We start from the raw sequence: 16,908 nt of genomic DNA, 5'->3' as shown, positions 1-16,908 counted from the left end.
CCGCGTTCACCCACTGCCCGGAGGGGCCCGGCCGGAGAGCGTGACCCCACACCCAGGGGTGGGCGGCCAGTGAGGGGCGTCCCGGGGACGGGGGACGCGGAGAAGCAGCGAGGCTGGTGCTGTTCCCCGCCGACACCCCACCGGCGGTGGGCACTGGGGGCGTGGGGGGCACAGGGTACCCCACCTCCGCGGGGCCGATGGGGACCCGCTCGGAGCCCGTGGGCACCCGGCGGGGCCAGACCCAGAGCCGGTCCTGGGGCCCCAGCAGCGGGGAGCGGCCCCCCAGCACCCCGCCCGGGCCGCGGCCTCTCCGGGCTCCGCAAAGCGCCCCCTGCGGGGCGGGGCGCCGGAAGGAAGCAGGGAAAGTTCGGGGTGCCTCAGGGGCCTGTGGCCGGGGACCCCGCGGGGCCTGCGGGGGGAGCCCCGGCCTGGCGGCGGCACCGGGGAAACGGGCCCAGGCGGGGCCCATCGCGAGGCCGCTGCCCCGCACCCGCCCCCGCACCCGCCCCCGCCCCCGCCGGGCCGGGGGCCCCAGACTCGCGGGCCCGGAGCGGCGGGCGCCGGGGCCACGTGCTCCCGCGGGGGGCGCTCGGCCATCGGGGGCCCAGGCCCGGCCCGCGCCCCGAGGATGCTCGGCCGCCGCCCCCGCCGCTCCGGGCCCGCCACGCAGGCGCCCCAACAGGTGGGCCGCGCGCCCCGCCGCCCGCACCCCGCGGCGGGTGGAGGCGACGCGGCGGCGGGTGCGGGGCGGGTGGGGGAGGGGCGCGGCGGGCGCGGCGGGGCCGGCGGCCTTACCTCCGACCCTGTACATGTTGGCGGCCATGTCCGGCGGCGGGGCCGCGGGCAGCGCGGGCGGCGGGGCCGGGAAAATGGAGGCGCGGGCGGCGGGCGGCGGGCGGGGGCGCGGGGCGGGCGGTTTAAAGGGGCCGCTGCCGCCGCCGCCGCCGCGGAGGCCGCGCAGGGACCGAGGCCGCGGGCGGGAGAGGAAGAGGCGGGGCGCGCGCGGGGGAGGGGCCTCGTTCCCGCCGCCTCCGGCTCCGGGCGCCCCCACCTCTCCGGGTCCAGGCCGCTCCCTGGGCCCGGCCCCCCCCGTCCGCCGCCCCCCGTGTGCCCTGTCGGTCCCCCCTGTGCCCGGTCGGTCCCCCCTGTGCCCGGTCGGTCCCCCCTGTGCCCGCCCCTCCCCGTGCCCAGGCCCCCCCCCTCCGTGCCCCGTCCCCCCTGTGCCGGGCTCTGAGGCTCGGGGGGGGGGGGGGGGGGAAGCTGGAGACAGGGGTGGCGCCCCCGCACTGGGAGCGGGGGACGGGGTGCGGGGCTGGGGCTGCTCTGAGCGAGACCCAGGTTCCTGCCCGGTCACTCAGACGGCGGGAGGGAGGGTCCAGTTTGAGGAACACGGAGCGGGCCTCGGGGACCCCAGCTGAGTGCAGGGCGCCCGGGGTGGCCCCAGCACAGGTCCCTGGAGGCCCTGGCGAGGGGGGGGGGGTCCCAGGAGGGCGCGGCCGCAGCCCAGGGTCAGGGGAGGGGTGCGGGGGGGGACCACAGTTGTGATCGATGGGGGGACCACAGTTGTGATTGATGGGGGGACCACAGTTGTGATTGATGGGGGGGCTTAGGTAGAAGCGCAGGGGGATATTGAGGGGTGAGGGGTGAGGGGGTGGGGAGGATGCTCCCCTCCGTCCCACTGTGTGGCCTGCGTCTCCGTCTCCTACCAGCACCCACACCCTGACCCACAAGTGCCAGCAGCTGTGGGCACCAGCACCCCGGCCTCCCCAGACAGGAGGCCGCGCCGGGCACCGGCACCCACCCGCCGGGGAGGGAGCCCCGGTTTCCCTCCGCCCAGGGAGGTGGCCACGGCCCACGTTCACGGTGTCCCGGTGTCTGCGGGAAGCCCCCCGAGTTCCAAGTCCCCCAGAGGGGGAAGGTGGGCCCCCACCGAGCAGCGCGATGCTGGTCCACCCCAGGGGACCGCGCAGGGCCGACGCCCGCCTGGTCACCCTCCCCGCCGCCAGGCCCGCCAGCTCCTCGGCCCAGAGCCGCTGCGGGGCAGCCCGGTCCGGTCCGGTCCGGGATGACTGAAGGCCCGGCCACAGCCGCAGGGCAACGGAGCCGGCAGCGGGCGTGAGGGCTGGGCGACCTCGCAGCGCCCGGGGCAGCAGGAGCCCGGGGGGGGGGGGGGGGGCGTGGGCGGGGCGTGGGCACAGTGATCGCGGGGCGCTGCCTGCAGGTCAGGAGGTGGAGGAGGGCCCGGGGCCTGTCTCCGGGGGGCGAGCAGGCCAGGCCCACACCGCCGGGACCCCAGGCCCGGACACGGGCTTTGCCACTGGAGGCTGAGGGCCGGAGGGCCGGAGGGCCGGAGGGCCTTTGCTCAGAAGGATGGGCCCGTGCGGAGGGTGGAGGACAGAGGTGGGCCCCGAGGAGGGGCTCGGGGGGCGCAGACGCCCTGCGGGGCAGGTCCAGGGCTCCAAGGCCCCGAAGAGCCTGCGGGCACCTCCCCACAGGTACCGGCCCCCCTTGGAGCCTGAGCAGGAGCCTGGGCAAAGCAAGCGGAGCCGGGGACCTTCCAGAAAACACCATTAACCTGGACCCCCCCCCCCCCCATGAAGGTCATTAGCATCACCAAGGGACAGACACTGGGGCCGTGGGGGCCTGCCCTGGGGGTGGGAGGGGCGGGGTGGTCAGTCGGGAGAAAGGAGACTTATGTAATACTTTGAACAATAAAAAAAAGGTAACTGTATTTATATATATGCCGGCCTCAAATCCAGCCACTGAGGCTGCAGCCGCCACCCTGAGGGGCAGGGTGGGCTGTGAGCTGGCACGGGGCCTCCAGGGCGCAGGGACCCGGGGGTTCAGGCGGGAGGCACACGGGGCAGGACGCCCAGCTCCTCGCTGCTCAAACCAAGGGAGACGTGTCCTTCCTGTCCCTTCATGGTTTTGTGATTTCTAAACAGTCTTGGAGGATCTTTTAAAGTTGGGGTACAGCAGCATTCACCTCGTCCCAGCAGTCCTGCCCCCTCAGAACTGTCATTTGGAAGCAGCATCTCCGGGAGGCCCCGGCCCTGCCCCGGCCTCAGAAATAGCCGATGACCTTCCCAACCGCAGCAGCGGCTACTGGTGATGAAATCGTGGGCAACATCTTACAAACTCTTGATGCCCAGCTGGCCTGGCTCAGTGGTTGAGCATCGACCTATGAACCAGGAGGTCACAGGTTTGATTCCTGGTCGGGGCCCAGGCCCGGGTGGTGGGCTCGATCCCCAATGAGGGGCGTGGAGGAGGCAGCCGGTCCATGATCCGCTCTCATCACTGATGCTTCTCCCCCTCTCCTTCCTCTGACATCAATAAAAAGGCACTTTAAAAAGACATTGTTGGTGACTGTTCAATAGCGAGTGTTCTTGCAAAGCCAAAGGCGTCATTTTCTCGGGGGGCAGTGGCTGCTGGCTGGGCCCGGGCCGAGGGGCGCCCCTTTCTGCTTGGGTGTCTCGAGGGGCCTTGCTCCACACAGGCCGGACCCACGGCACAGACGGTGCCAGAGCACCAGGGGCCGCCGGGAGGCCGTCCCCCTGCCCGGGTGTCCGGGCGGCCCGAGCGCCTTGCTCCGAGGGGGAGGCCGCCAGTGGGAACAGCAGGGCGGCGGCGGTTTGGAGGGACCAGTGCAGGCCCCAAGGCAGCGTCTGCGTCATCGGTGACGGGGCGACGTCCTCACCAGCCTGATGCTGCCCCCCGTCTGCCGCGGGCCCTCGGGCCTCCCCTGGGCACGGTGGGCATCTGGGTCCGGTCACGCTTGGCTGTGGGCGCCCCGTGGGTGAGCAGCACACTCCCTCCCCCCCCTGGGCGCCGGAGCCTGTGGGAGACAGTCCCCCCACAGACGCCCACGACCCCCCCACGCCGGAACTGCTCACTCTCAGGGCAGGGGGTGAAGGCTGCTCCCCGGAGCCCAGCAGCCAGGTAGCCAGGGCCCCAGCAGGCAGAGGAGGCAGGAGAGGAGGGAGGCGGAGGGGTCGACGCCACCTGCTGACCTGGGAGACGGCGAAGGGCCGAGCCCAGGGGTGCGGCAGCTCCAGAAGCTGGGGGGCCGGGGTGGACTGTGCCCTGGCACCTCCGGGAAGGAAGGCGGCCCGGCCCGGGGGCCTGCGTGGGTCTGGGAGCCGCGGGAGCGGAGGAGGAAGCCGCTCTCTGCGGAGGACGGAGAGGACGTGGCTCCCCACGCGCTGCGGCCTTGGGAGGCAGCGGGAGCTCCCAGCTCAGCCTCACCCCCGAACCCCACGGCTTTGCCCCTGCGGGGGTGGGGGTGCCGGGGCCACCTCAGAGCCAGCTCCTGGGGAGGCCTCATGCAGAGGCCTGAGACCACGTGGAGGGCGGAGGGCGGTGTGAGCCAGTGGACCCCGGGGTCCCCAGTGACCCCCACGGAGCCTTAGAGCCACTCAGCCACCGAACAGCGCTCTCACCCGCTCAGACCTGCTGGCGTGGTTGCGGGCACAGGGCATCATCCCGCCCCGCACAGCCTGGCCCTCGACACCCACCCCCTTCATCATCGGGGTCTCTGACAGGAGGGCCATCATGCCCTCCAAAGCACTGCCCAAACCTCTGCCCCCCGGCCCCCCTCAGAACACCTCCCCTCCCTCCCCCCATCCCCGTGGCCTCCCCGGGGCTGAGGAATGCAGTCCTGGAACACATTTAATGTCAGGGGCACCGGAGGGAACCAGTGAGCCCAGCAGTAGGCAGGGCGGAGGGGGGCAGAGGCTGGCCGGGCCCCTGGGGGGTGGAGGCCCCCAAAGGCCTGGTGGGCTCAGGAGGGCGGACACCCGGAGGTCCAGGCCGAGGTCATGTTGTGCCAGAAAGGCGAGCTGCGGGTCAGGAAGGCGTGGAAGGCGTGGGTGGACTCGGCCGACCGGGGCGGGTGGAAGATGAGCACGTCCCTGTCCACGTCCTCAGACACCAGTCGTGCCACGCTCTGCAGGATGTCCTGCGGGGCCGCAGGGTCAGGGTGCAGGGTCAGGGCCGCAGGGTCAGGGACACAGGGTCAGGGCCGCAGGGTCAGGGGTGCGGGGTCAGGAACGCAGGGTCAGGGGCGCAAGGTCAGGGGCGCAGGGTCAGGGCCGGCAGGGTCAGGGCCGCAGGGTCAGGGGCGCAAGGTCAGGGGTGCAGGGTCAGGGGCGCAGGGTCAGGGGTGCAGGGTCAGGGCCGCAGGCTCAGGGGCCACAGGGTCAGGGGTGCAGGGTCAGGGTCAGGGGCGCAGGGTCAGGGGCCGCAGGGTCAGGGCTCAGGATCAGGGGCGCAGGGTCAGGGGCTTCAGGGTCAGGGCGCAGGGTCAGGGTCAGGGGTGCAGGGTCAGGGGCCGCAGAGTCAGGTGCGCAGGGTCAGGGTCAGGGGCCGCAGGGTCAGGGGCCGCAGGGTCAGGGGTGCAGGGTCAGGGGTGCAGGGTCAGGGGCCGCAGGGTCAGGGGCGCAGGGTCAGGGGCCGCAGAGTCAGGTGCGCAGGGTCAGGGTCAGGGGCCGCAGGGTCAGGGGCCGCAGGGTCAGGGGCCGCAGGGTCAGGGGCGCAGGGTCAGTGGCGCAGGGTCAGGGGCCGCAGGGTCAGGGGTGCAGGGTCAGGGCCGCAGGGTCAGGGCCGCAGGGTCAGGGCGCAGAGTCAGGGGTGTCCCTGACCACGCTCCCCCCCCCCCCAGCCCGCACCTGGCCGCTGTGGGAGCCGGGGCGGCTCTGCATGGCGTCCTGCAGGGCCCGCTGCCTGCGCTCCTCGATGCTGAGGCTCCAGTGGCGGGTGGGGCGCCTGCTCTCGGGCGGTTCGCACACCTGAGGGGACAGAGGAGAGGTCCCTGGGCCCGCAGACCCTCTGTGCCCTCCGCGGGGGGTGGGGGGGCTCCCAAGACCAAGGCCAGGGCCTCGCAGCTCTGCATAGCGCCCAGGGCAGGACCCCCAACCCTGCGGCTGGGCGGTGCACGGGGCCCAGGCGGGAAGCCTCACCCGGAGGCGGCCCTGGGCCCCAGCACACGGGGCCTGAGAGCAGCCGCCAAACTGCTGTGGCCTCAAGAAAGGCGGGCCCAGCCCTGGCCCGTGTGGCTCAGTGGATAGAGCACCAGACTGCGGACTGAAGGGTCCCGGGTTCGATTCCGGTCAAGGGCACATGCGGGTTGTGGGCTCAGTCCCCAGTGGGACGTGCAGGAGGCAGCTGGTCCATGGTTCTCTCTCAGCACGGATGTTTCTCTCTCCCCCTCCCTCTCCCTTCCTCTCTGAAATCCATAAAAGTATGCTTAAATGCAAATAAATATAACAAGACTGGGACTGCACTGGGTTAGTTATGGGGGACCTGGTGGGTTTCAAACATTAACCCCCGGGCAGGGCCTCTGCTGTCACACGGGGGGGAGAGGCGGGGAGCCTGCACCGCGTCGCACCAAGACGGTCCTCTCTCCCTCTCCCCGCACTCCCACCCGCGCTCTCACTGCATGGGAACGACGCAGCTCGCAAGGCGATCACACACCCACCCTTCCCGTCCTGCGTGGCTGTGGGAACTGGCCCGTGGGTTCCTCGTAGACAACGTCTGAGCGCACACGCTGACCACGTGGTCTCTTCTCCTCAGGTGTCCTCGCTCCTTCCCTTCCCCGGTTCCCGCAGGCTCTCCCATCGTCATGGCGACGCTCGCATCCCTGCCAGTGCCGAGTCTGCGAGGACCACTCCAGTGAGGTCCCCTCAGAAACGCCGTCCCTGCCTACCGTTAAGCTTCAAGGGGGAGGGGGGGACGATGACGACGAATGGGTGGAGGGGGCAGAGGGAAATGGGGACACTATTGTCAACAATAAATTAATGTTTAAAAAGACAACAGGATTTCAGCTTTTAAAAATATATATATTTTATTGATTTTTTCACAGAGAGGAAGGGAGAGGGATAGAGAGTCAGAAACATTGATGAGAGAGAAACATCCATCAGCTGCCTCCTGCATGCCCCCACCTGGGGATGTGCCTGCAACCAAGGTACATGCCCTTGACCGGAATCGAACCCGGGACCCTTCAGTCCGCAGGCCGACGCTCTATCCACTGAGCCACACCGGTCAGGGCTTCAGCTTTGTTCTGTTTTGAGGAAATACACTGGGATTTACTAGCGTTCTTCCTCCTCCGCTGAGACAGATGGTGTGCCTTCCTCCTCCGGTCGATCTGAGCATTTTATAAATTCCCAAACTCCTCCTCCTCGGACACAGCTTCCTGTGCCACATGCACCTTCATTTGTTCGGCAGGTTCTCTGAGCTCGTCCGTGCTGGGCACCCCGCCCCCCGGGCCTGGGGACGCTGCGCTGACAGAGCCCGGCTTCCGGGGAGCCACGGGGACTGGAGGACGGGCAGTGTCCGGGCGGCTGGCGGCGTCCTCAGGGCGGTCTGTGCCGCGTGGGCTGGGCCCATGGCTGCCTCCTTCACCTCTGCCCTCCCATCCTCACGTCTGACTCCCCTCCTAACTGCCCAGAGCGCCCCCCGCCCTTCACTCCGGGGAGCTCTGCGGCTGCCACAGAACTTCCTGGGGCCCTGGAGGTGGCTCAGTGGTCAGAGCACCGTCCAATACACACAGGTTGCGGGTTCGATCTCTGGTCAGGGCACATACAGGAGCAACCGAAGATACATAAACAGGGGAGCCACACACGAAGCCCCTCCCTCCCCCTCTCCCCCTTCCCTTCCTCCCTCCCTCCCTCTCTAAAGTCCTGGTGAGGATTAACAAAACACATGAACAAACAAAAACCCAGCCCAGCTCCCCTCCCCGGCCGGCCGCCGGCTGCCCTCTCACCCGAGCTCCCGCTTCTAGAGACCACAGGCACGTGGCTCACAGCGTCTGTCCTGTGTGCTCACTCCACTCAGCTTGGTGGCCCCAAGGCCCATCCAGGTGGGAGCCGGGCAGGACGTCTGCCCGTGGGGTGGAGGGCACGTTGCACAGGTGGACGCTGGCGCTGGCGCCTCTGGGTGCTGTGCAGAGGCTGCTGTGAACATGGGTTTGCAAACGTCTGCTGCGTCTCCCTTCCTGGTCTTCCCCATGGACGCCCGGGAGGGGGGCTGCTGGGCCACACGTCCGCCCCGGAGCCGCCCCGCCTGGACGTGTTCGCTCCCGCTGACAGCGCCAGGGCTCCCGTCTCCACATCCCCCAGCTCTCACTCGCTGGTCCTGTTAACGATTAAAGCCGCCCAGCAGGTCTGAGCGTGTCTCGCCGTGGCCGGACGGGTGTTGCCCTGTGACTGACGATGACCGTTTATGTGTCTTTGGAGAAATGCCTCTCCCCGTCCTTGGCCTGTTGTTGTGTGTTTGGCTTTTTGCCTGTTCTCCGCGTTGGATTCCTTTTTACTGTGGTTGAGTTTTGGGAATGCTCATGCATCCCGGATACTAGCCCTTCTCAGACACGTGACGTGGAATATCTCCTCCCGCCAGCAGCCGGCTCCCCTCCGGGACAAGGCCCTCTGAGGGCCATGCCTGCGTGTCGGTGACGTCCGTCCAGTTCACTGTCTGCTGCCGGGCGGCTGGTGCGGTCGGTGTGACGTCCAAGAAGCCGTTGCCAACTCCAAGGTCGCGACGCTTCTCCCAGGACTTGACACTCTGCGCTCGTCCACTCCGTCTTCCTGCATCTGAGTTCCCTCCCGCCCAGCGTCCCTCCTTCTGTGCGGGAGGCGCCCAGGGCTCCCGGCACCACCGGCTGAGAAGTCTGGCCTTTCACCGACGAGGGGCTGCGGCTCCCTCGGTGCGTCTTCTCCCTCGGCCGATCTGCTGCCCTTCACGCCGCTCAACGTGTCCCTTTCTTTCGTGGTTTCTGGACTCTGAGGCTCGGCTAGAGGGCCGCCCCACTCCAGGGTTTCTTCTAGTCCTCTCGGGGCATCGGCGTTGACTGGAGGCTGTCCTGGCTCTCAGTGAGAGGCAGGGCTACACCGTGCCCAACACAGTTTAGGGCCGTGGTTGGTAAACCGTGGCTCGCGAGCCACATGCCGCTCTTTGGCCCCTTGAGTGTGGCTCTTCCACAAAATACCACGGCCTGGGCGAGTCTATGTTGAAGAAGTGGCGTTAGAAGAAGTTTAAGTTTAAAAAATTTGGCTCTCAAAAGAAATTTCAATCGTTGTACTATTGATATTTGGCTCTGTTGACTCATGAGTTTGCCGACCACTGGTTTAGGGAAAAGTCTCCGCGTTTGTAGGTATTTTGGTCAATGTCTTGATTTTCTTTTTTTTTTTTTTTAAGGATTTTTAAAACATTCATTATTGAAAGCATTACCTAGTCTCATTCCCCCCCCCCCCATTGACCTCTCCCCCCCGCATCCCACCCCCCAGCACGCCCTCACCCCTGACTGTCTGCGTCCATGGGCTATGCTCATATGCATGCGTACAAGTCCTCTGGTTGATGTTTCACCTCCCCTCCCCCCGCCTTCCCTCTGAGGTTTGACTGTCTGTTCGATGCTTCTCCGTCTCTGTATTTATTTTTGCTCATCAGTTTCTGTTGTTCACTATATTCCACAAATGACTGAGATCATGTGAGATCATTTCTCCGACTGGCTTATTTCACTTAGCATAATGCTCTCCAGTTCCATCCATGCTGTTGCAAATGTAAAAATTCTTTCTTTTTTACAGCAGCGTGATATTCCATTGTGTAGATGTACCACATTTTTAAAAAATCTTTATTGTTCAGTGTATTACAGTTGTTCCTCTTTTTTTCCCCCATAGCTCCCCTCCACCCAGTTCCCACCCCACTCCAGACCTTCCCCCACACACACTGACCTCGTCCATAGGTGTAAGCTCTTTGTCCAATCTCTTCCCGCACCCCCCACAAACCCTTCCCCCCGAGAATTGTCAGTCTGCTCCCTTTCCATGCCCCTGATTCTATTACATTCACCAGTCTGTTCTGTTCATCAGATTTTTTATTCATTTGATTTTTAGGTTCACTTGTTGATAGATATGTATTTGTTGTCACTTTGTTGTTCATAATTCTTTATCTTTTTCTTCTTCTTCCTCTTCTTAAAGAATAACCTTCAGCTTTTCATATACTACTGGTTTGGCGGTGATGAACTCCTTTAGCTTTTTCTTCTCTGTGAAGCTCTTTATCTGACCTTCAATTCTGAATGATAGCTTTGCTGGGTAGAGTAATCTTGGTTGTAGGTTCTTGCTATTCATCACTTTGAATATTTCTTGCCACTCCCGTCTGGCCTGCATAGTTTCTGTTGAGAAATCAGCTGACAGTCGTATGGGTACTCCCTTGTAGGTAACTGTTTTTCTCTTGCTGCTTTTAAGATTCTGTCTTTTGTCCTTGGCATTTTAATTATGATGTGTCTTGGTGTGGTCCTCATTGGATTCCTCTTGTTTGGGGTTCTCTGCGCTTCCTGGACTTGTAAGTCTATTTCTTTCACCAGGTGGGGGAAGTTTATGGTCATTATTTCTTCAAATAGATTTTCAATATCTTGCTCTCTCTTCTTCTGGCACCCCCATAATTCGGATGTTGGTGCGCTTGAAGTTGTCCCAGAGGCTCCTTACACTATCTTCATATTTTTGGATTCTTTTTTTTTTTTTTTTTTGCTTTGCCGGTTGGGTGTTTTTTGCTTCTTTGTATTTCAAATCTTTGACTTGATTCTTGCGATCCTCTAGTCTGCTGTTGAATCTCTCTATATTATTATTTATCTCAGTCAGTGTATGCTTAATTTCTGATTGGTCCTTTTTCATATCCTTGAGGGTCTCACTAAATTTCTCGGAGGTTTCTAGAAGATTCTTGAGTAACCTTATAACTGTGGTTTTGAACTCTATATCCAGTAGTTTGCTTTCATCCATTTCTTTCATTTGTGACTTCTTTGTCTCTGCATTCTGGTTGCTTCCCTGTGTTTGTTTCTATGTATTGGGTAGCTGCTAAGTCTCCTTGAGTTGATAGAGTGGCCTTGTGTGGTAGGTGTCCTATAGGGCCTAGTGGCTCAGTCTCCCCAGTCACCTGAGGTGAACGCTCTTGGTACACCCCTTTGTGGGCTGTGTGCACAGTCTTGTAGTTGAGCCTTGATTGCTGTTGGTATCACTGGGAGGAATTGCCTTCTATGCGAATTGGCTGTGCAGACTAGCTGTGTCTACAGTGGAAGACCTGCTTTGCAGGAGACACATTTATGGGGCAGGACTTGTTTCAGTGGGGCTTTGGTGCTCATTGAGTCTGCCCCTTGAGTGTGTTGCTTATGGATGTGTAGAGTTGTAATCTGGTATGTTCTCACACTGACCACTGGGTACACTGGCTCTTGGATCTCCAAGGAGGTGCAAAGTCAGCCACTGCCTGATGCCACCCAGCAGGAGCTACAGAGAGATCTGCAGATTCCTCCTCTTTGTTTGGGGTTTGGAGGTACCCAGACAAGGCCCAGCTGTGAAGCAAGGCAGGCTGCTGCTGCTGGGCCTTGGGCTTTCTTTTGGAAGCTCTGGGGCTCTCTGACCCAGCTGCAGTTTGACAGGTTTTAGGCTGAGAAAGGACAGGCCATTCATATGCAAAAACCACTGCGCACAGCTTGGGTGGGGTCTCTGGGAATCACCAGGGCAGAACAAACAGCAATGGCTGCCAGTCAGTCCTGCACCAGAGAGGTCCCCGGGTCTCCGCGTCCCGTGCCCCCGTGCAGGAACAATGATCAATGCGAGCACCTCTGAGAGAAAGCTGCCCTCGCATTCCTGTCCCGATGCCAGACAGTCCAGTTTCTCCCTGTATGTGTCTGGATCCCCAGAGTCTCGCCCGGAACTGGAGTTCAGAGCAATTGGGAGCTTGTATCTCCCTCCCGGTTAAAAGAGCAGCACATCCAGGTGCCAGCCTGTTCCGGGCCTCCGCACCTCTTACCAGTCTCACTGCGCTTTCTTCACCTTTCTAGTTGTGGAACTTCCACTCAGCCAGCTTTCCTGCGGTTGTGGGTGGGAGTTTTTCTGCCTTTTATCTGTAATATTGATGTGGTTTTGAAAGGCAGCAAGTATAGGTGTTTACCTATGCCGCCATCTTGGTTCTATCCCCCTGTACCACCGTTTTCTAATCCACTCATCTGCTGATGGGCATTTGGGCTGTTTCCAAATCTTAGCTATGGTGAATTGTGCTGCTGTGAACATAGGGGTGCATATGTCCTTTCTGATTGGTGTTTCTAGTTTCTTGGGATATATTCCTAGAAGTGGTATTACTGGGTCAAACGGCAGTTCCATTTTTAGTTTTTTGAGGAAACTCCATACTGTTCTCCACAGTGGCTGCACCTGTCTGCATTCCCACCAGCAGTGCACGAGGGTTCCTTTTCTCCACATCCTCACAAGCACTTGTCGTTTGTTGATGATAGCTCTTCTGACAGGTGTGAAGTGATAGGAATTATTTTTTTTAAAAAATTTTTTAATTGATTTTAGAGAGGGAGAGGGAGAGGGAGAGAGAGATAAAAACGTCAATGATGAGAGAATTATTAATCAGCTGCCTCCTGCACGCCCCCACTGGGGACTGAGCCCGCAACCTGGGCATGTGCCCTGACCGGAATCAAACCTGAAACCATTCAGTCCACAGACCGGTGCTCTATCCACTGAACCAAACCGGCCAGGGCAATGTCTCGATTTTCTATTCTGTTCTGCTGTTCATGCATCGAGGCCAGGACCCCTGCTTTCCAAACGGGAGCTCTGAGCTCTGACTTCCTATCTGCTAGGGCTGAGCCTATTCTTACTTTTCCGTTTGAGCAGTTTGCCGTATTGGAAAAGAAAAGTTTATCATTTTCACCACTGATGACACCGCACTTGGCGTGCCGGGGAGAACCCTCCGTGCTGGGCGGCCCCCTCCCGGGAAACCAGTCTCCTCCTGCTCAGGGCAGTGCTGTGGAGTGGTTTCCAGCTCGGCTCCCCAGATGAGCCACTTCCTGTGACGGGGACTCCCGCCGTCCCAGGGCCTTGTCCGTTCATGCTCTCCTAGCGTCTGCCGCTAGGCCTGGGAAGGCTGCTGATTCCCGAGTCGCCGCCCGCACCCGCTTCCGGCCTTGTCTGTGGACGGACCCCAGCCCTGCTCTGACCAGCAGCCACAGGTCTCCCAGGGTGCTGTGCGGCCACCTCCCTGGCCAGCTGCATGGGCCCACTGTTCCGAGAGGGCGAGGTTACCAGGGGTGGTGCCACCTTCAGCATGCCCTGCCCTGCCTGGCACAGCCGTGGTTCCTGTTCTTCCTTCCTAGGGGTCAGTCCCTCCTCACATAGAAGCTTTCGCCCAGGGCCGGCTAAGTCCCATTCAGAGGGACCGAGGTCAGCAGGGCAGGGGGCTGGGGGCCCGCTGGCCGGGACAGCACCCGTTTCTGCCAAGTGCCGACCCGCCCACTGTGCCCGTTCTCTGTCCTGTGGGCCTCGCCTTCTCAGGGCTCTGGCCAGCTCAGCAGGCTCCTTAGAAGCAGAGTGTCAGCTGGCCCAACCTCCGCGGGGGCCTGGGGCCTGCGGACCTCCGCAGGAGGCCTCCACCCGAGGGTGCTGCCCGTCTGTGAGCACGTGTCCTCACGCTGGGCACTGGGCACCCACGGTGAACCTTGCAGATCAGGGCGGCTCCCTTGGGACCTGGGCTGGAAAGGGACAGGGACAAAGGGAAAAGGTGGGGTTGACTTATATTAGTCAGCGCAGGCTTTCTGGGAGGGGACGCCTGACAAGGGGCCAGCGTGGGACGGTCTGGAGGAACGGGGCACGCTGAGGGGGCCAGGGGGAGGGACACCACGCAGGACGGCAGGGAGCGTGGCCGGTGCGTCCCTCACAGCACAGCAAGCGTGGACGTCCCTCAAGGGCTGGAAGCAGCGGGAGGAAGAGGTCAGATGAGAGGGGAGAGAGGAACAGCATGTGGGAGACATTGTGGGGACTCCGCACCCCCAAACCACATGCTGGGAGCCTGCAAACAGGGGTCTGCACCCCCTTCTGGGGCTCTGTCCAAACCCCTCTCCTCGGAGCCACCGCCCCCTGGGCCTTTCTATCCTGCTCTCCTCTCCTGCCTCCCGGCCTCGGCCCCACCTGCCCGTGCCCACAGGTCCCTGCCTTCCTCTGAGAACTGCAAACACCGGTGTGGGAGGGGCCACCCTGCCCAGGAGCTGCCAGGCTCCTCCTGGCTACAGAGAACGCCGTCTGCCCACAGGTGGCACACTGTGCACTGACATCCGGGCTTGCCAGGCCTGAGAAGTCGGCCGAGGGGTCCCCCCACCACCCCCGCAGCTGGAGGACCTGGCCAGGAGGGCACTCAGCGACCTCAGCGGGCAGCCGGGGGGCCTGCTCTCTCTTTCCCTCCGCCTGTTCATTTAATTACATTTCTGTTTTGTGTGGGCTTTTTAAATCCTCACCCAAGGATATTTTTCCATTGCTTTTTAGAGAGTGGAAGGGAAGGGGAGAGACAGAGAGAAACATGGATGGGAGACAGACACATCGATTGGTTGCCTCCTGCAGGCACCCCAACCAGAGCTGGGGATGGAGCCTGAAACTCAGGTACCTGCCCTTGAAGGGAATCAAACCCGGGACCCTTCAGTCCACAAGCCCACACTCTGTCCACCACGCTGGCCAGGCCGCCCGCCGCCTTTTTACGCCCGCCTCGACCACGCCAACATCTGAGCTGACTTGTCTGGGAACTCAGCTCTTCAGGGCCCCCACTCTGACCTCCACGCACCGTGTGCACCTGGCTTGTCCAGGCTTTGACCCTGACACACGGGGACCCTACGGAATTCCGGGGCGTCTGGCTTCCTCTGCTCACGCCCACTCTGGCGGCAGCTGCTGTGTGGGAACTGAGCAGCTGGGTGTGTGTGTGGGGGGGCACAGGTGGCCCCAGGGTGGGGCGCTGTGAGGAGTGAAGCAGGCCCCTCTCCTGGTCTCAGGGGCCCCTCCCAGGAGCCCAGCAGAGGCAGGCGGACGGCCTGCAGCTATGGAGGCAGGAGGGCTGCGAGCCCACCCTGGTGCCCAGCCAGGGCTGTGGGAAGAGAGCCAGTACCCTGTGCCCCAGCCCCGTCCACCCACGCACCCTCACCAGCCGCCCAGAGTCCCCGTCCTGCGGGGAGCCCCGGCGCAGGCTCCCCCCTTACCCAGTCCTGCGTCTCCAGCGCCTGCTGGTTGCTGCTCTGCGCGCTGGGCTGGGCCTGGACGTTGGGCCGGCTGGGCAGGGCCGCGGGCAGCCCGTGCTCCTGGGAGAGCGTGGGTCCCGGCTTCTTCCCGGGGGCGCCTCCCAGCAGGTGCTTCCCGCTGCTCATGGTCGGCCGGCAGCCGGCTGGTCCGCACCGGGGGGCCCTGGGGGGAGGTCCCCTCGGCGCCCTGCCCCCGGCAGACGGAGGCCGTCAGGCTCTGCGGGGCTCACTGTCCCCAGGGGCCGGGCCTCAGGCCGCTGACACTCCACAGTGGACCCCGCGGGGTACCCTGGGTCCTCAGCTCCTGCGGCCACTTGCTCCTCATGGTCCCCCAGGAAGGAGCCGCCACCACCCCGTCCTGCTGCCTCCCGCGGGCTCCCCGGCTCCTGGCCCGGGCCCCCCGGCTCCTGGCCCGGGCCCCCCACCTGACTGCTCCGGCACAGGCCCCCGCAGGCGAGACTGAGGGGCGCAGCTCCCCCCACCGCCGCCTCCGAACCCCTGTGACCTCAGCTCCACGTGGCAGAACCACACCCCCAGCCCAGAGGAATCTGCTGACTGGGGGGGGGGGGGGCAGAGGGAGGGGGTCAGGACACACAGAGACTGGGAGGGGCCCACGGGGGGGGGGTGCTGGTCAGGGGAGAGCAGATGGGGTTACAGCGGTCAGCAGGAGAGGGGGTACACCGGGGTACGAAGGTGGGGAGGGGCGGGGCATACTGAGGTACAGAGGGGGCGGGGCACACTGGGGTACGGGTGGGGGAGGGGCGGGGCACACTGGGGTAAGGGTGGGGGAGGGGCGGGGCACACTGGGGTACGGGTGGGGGGGCGGGGCACACTGGGGTACGGGTGGGGGAGGGGCGGGGCACACTGGGGTACGGGTGGGGGAGGGGCGGGGCACACTGGGGTACGGGTGGGGGGGCGGGGCACACTGGGGTACGGGTGGGGGGGCGGGGCACACTGGCTTACGGAGGGTGGGAGGGGCGGGGCGCACGGTGGTGGGAAGGTCGAAAGGCAGGGGTGGGACCCACGGAATTCTGGAAGCCCGACGGGACCCAGCCGAGCGACTTCCGCTGCAGGTCCCGCCCCGCCGCTTCCGCTTCCGGCCCGTGCGCGCCTGCGCCCTGGAGCCCGCCCGCTCGCGGCCCCGCCACGCGGCTCGGCTCCTGCCGGCCCGGAGCCCGCCCTCCCTGCCCGCGGCCCCGGGACGGAGCAGGCGCGCGGCCGGCGGGGGCCTGGGCGGCTGCAGGTTCATTAGTGCCGCATCAGCACCCGAACGGCCCGTGGGGTCAGGGCGGGACCGATGAGCTCTGTTCCCCAAAAGGCGATTTACAGGAGCCCTGTTTCCCTTTCAACAGCCCTCCGGGCCCGTCCCACCAGGCCCCCCGGCCCCCCAGCCCCCCAGCCCCGTCCCACCCAGGCCCCCCGGCCCCCCAGCCCCGTCCCACCAGGCCCCCCAGCCCCGTCCCACCCAGGCCCCCCGGCCCCCCGGCCCCCCGGTCCCGTCTCCCTCCCGCCCCAAGGAGGCGGGGGGGGGGGGGGGCGGGCCCTTCAGGGCGAGTCAGCTCCGCGTCTGGGGTGACTGCAGCGAGGCCGCCTCGGCCCCTGGGATGCCATGGCCTCTGCACGGAGCCCCCTCGCTCAGCGGCCTCCTCCCAGCCGTGGCCCCGACCCCGGGGGCCGAGGGACAGGCAGGAGGCGTGGGTGAGGAGGAGCCTGCCCACAGCACCCAGGAGCCGGCCTGGCCCCTGCTGAGGGGCGGCCCGCTGGATGGTGCCCACATTGCTCCCCCTACTGCCCGCCCCTGCTCATGTCGCTGGCGGCTTTGGCTTCCCCGCCCGCCCGTGAGGGACAGAGGCTTGTACACAGAAGATCCTCAG

At 64.3% G+C, this 16,908-nt stretch overlaps 2 protein-coding genes and 1 long non-coding RNA gene across 4 annotated transcripts in view; 1 reads left to right on the top strand and 2 right to left on the bottom strand.

Moving 5' to 3' along the window:
* Nucleotides 1-1,055, bottom strand: part of MTA1 (metastasis associated 1) — a 34,633-nt gene extending 33,578 nt beyond the window's left edge. For both annotated transcript variants that reach the window (XM_079767839.1, XM_079767838.1), the window contains exon 1: nucleotides 796-1,055. In XM_079767839.1, the coding sequence (XP_079623965.1) occupies nucleotides 796-823 (28 nt within the window). In that variant the 5' untranslated portion in view covers nucleotides 824-1,055. The remainder of the gene's footprint in view (nucleotides 1-795) is intronic.
* Nucleotides 1,056-4,557: 3,502 nt separating this feature from the next.
* TEX22 (testis expressed 22) lies at nucleotides 4,558-15,619 on the bottom strand. Its single transcript, XM_079768575.1, has 3 exons — nucleotides 14,996-15,619; nucleotides 5,667-5,786; nucleotides 4,558-4,957 (listed from the first exon to the last, which is right to left on the bottom strand). Exons 1-3 carry the CDS (start codon nucleotides 15,158-15,160, stop codon nucleotides 4,781-4,783), a joined length of 462 nt encoding a protein of 153 aa, XP_079624701.1. The 5' UTR covers nucleotides 15,161-15,619; the 3' UTR covers nucleotides 4,558-4,780.
* Nucleotides 5,013-5,708, top strand: LOC307098096. The gene is made up of 3 exons (XR_013813400.1): nucleotides 5,013-5,069; nucleotides 5,127-5,463; nucleotides 5,586-5,708. It is a non-coding gene; the product is annotated as an uncharacterized lncRNA (long non-coding RNA).
* Nucleotides 15,620-16,908: the final 1,289 nt, after the last annotated feature.

Source organism: Cnephaeus nilssonii (assembly GCF_951640355.1).
Source record: "Cnephaeus nilssonii genome assembly, chromosome: 4".
In the NCBI taxonomy this organism is placed as follows: Eukaryota; Metazoa; Chordata; class Mammalia; order Chiroptera; family Vespertilionidae; genus Cnephaeus; species Cnephaeus nilssonii.
This window is presented reverse-complemented; position numbering and strand designations above follow the sequence as displayed.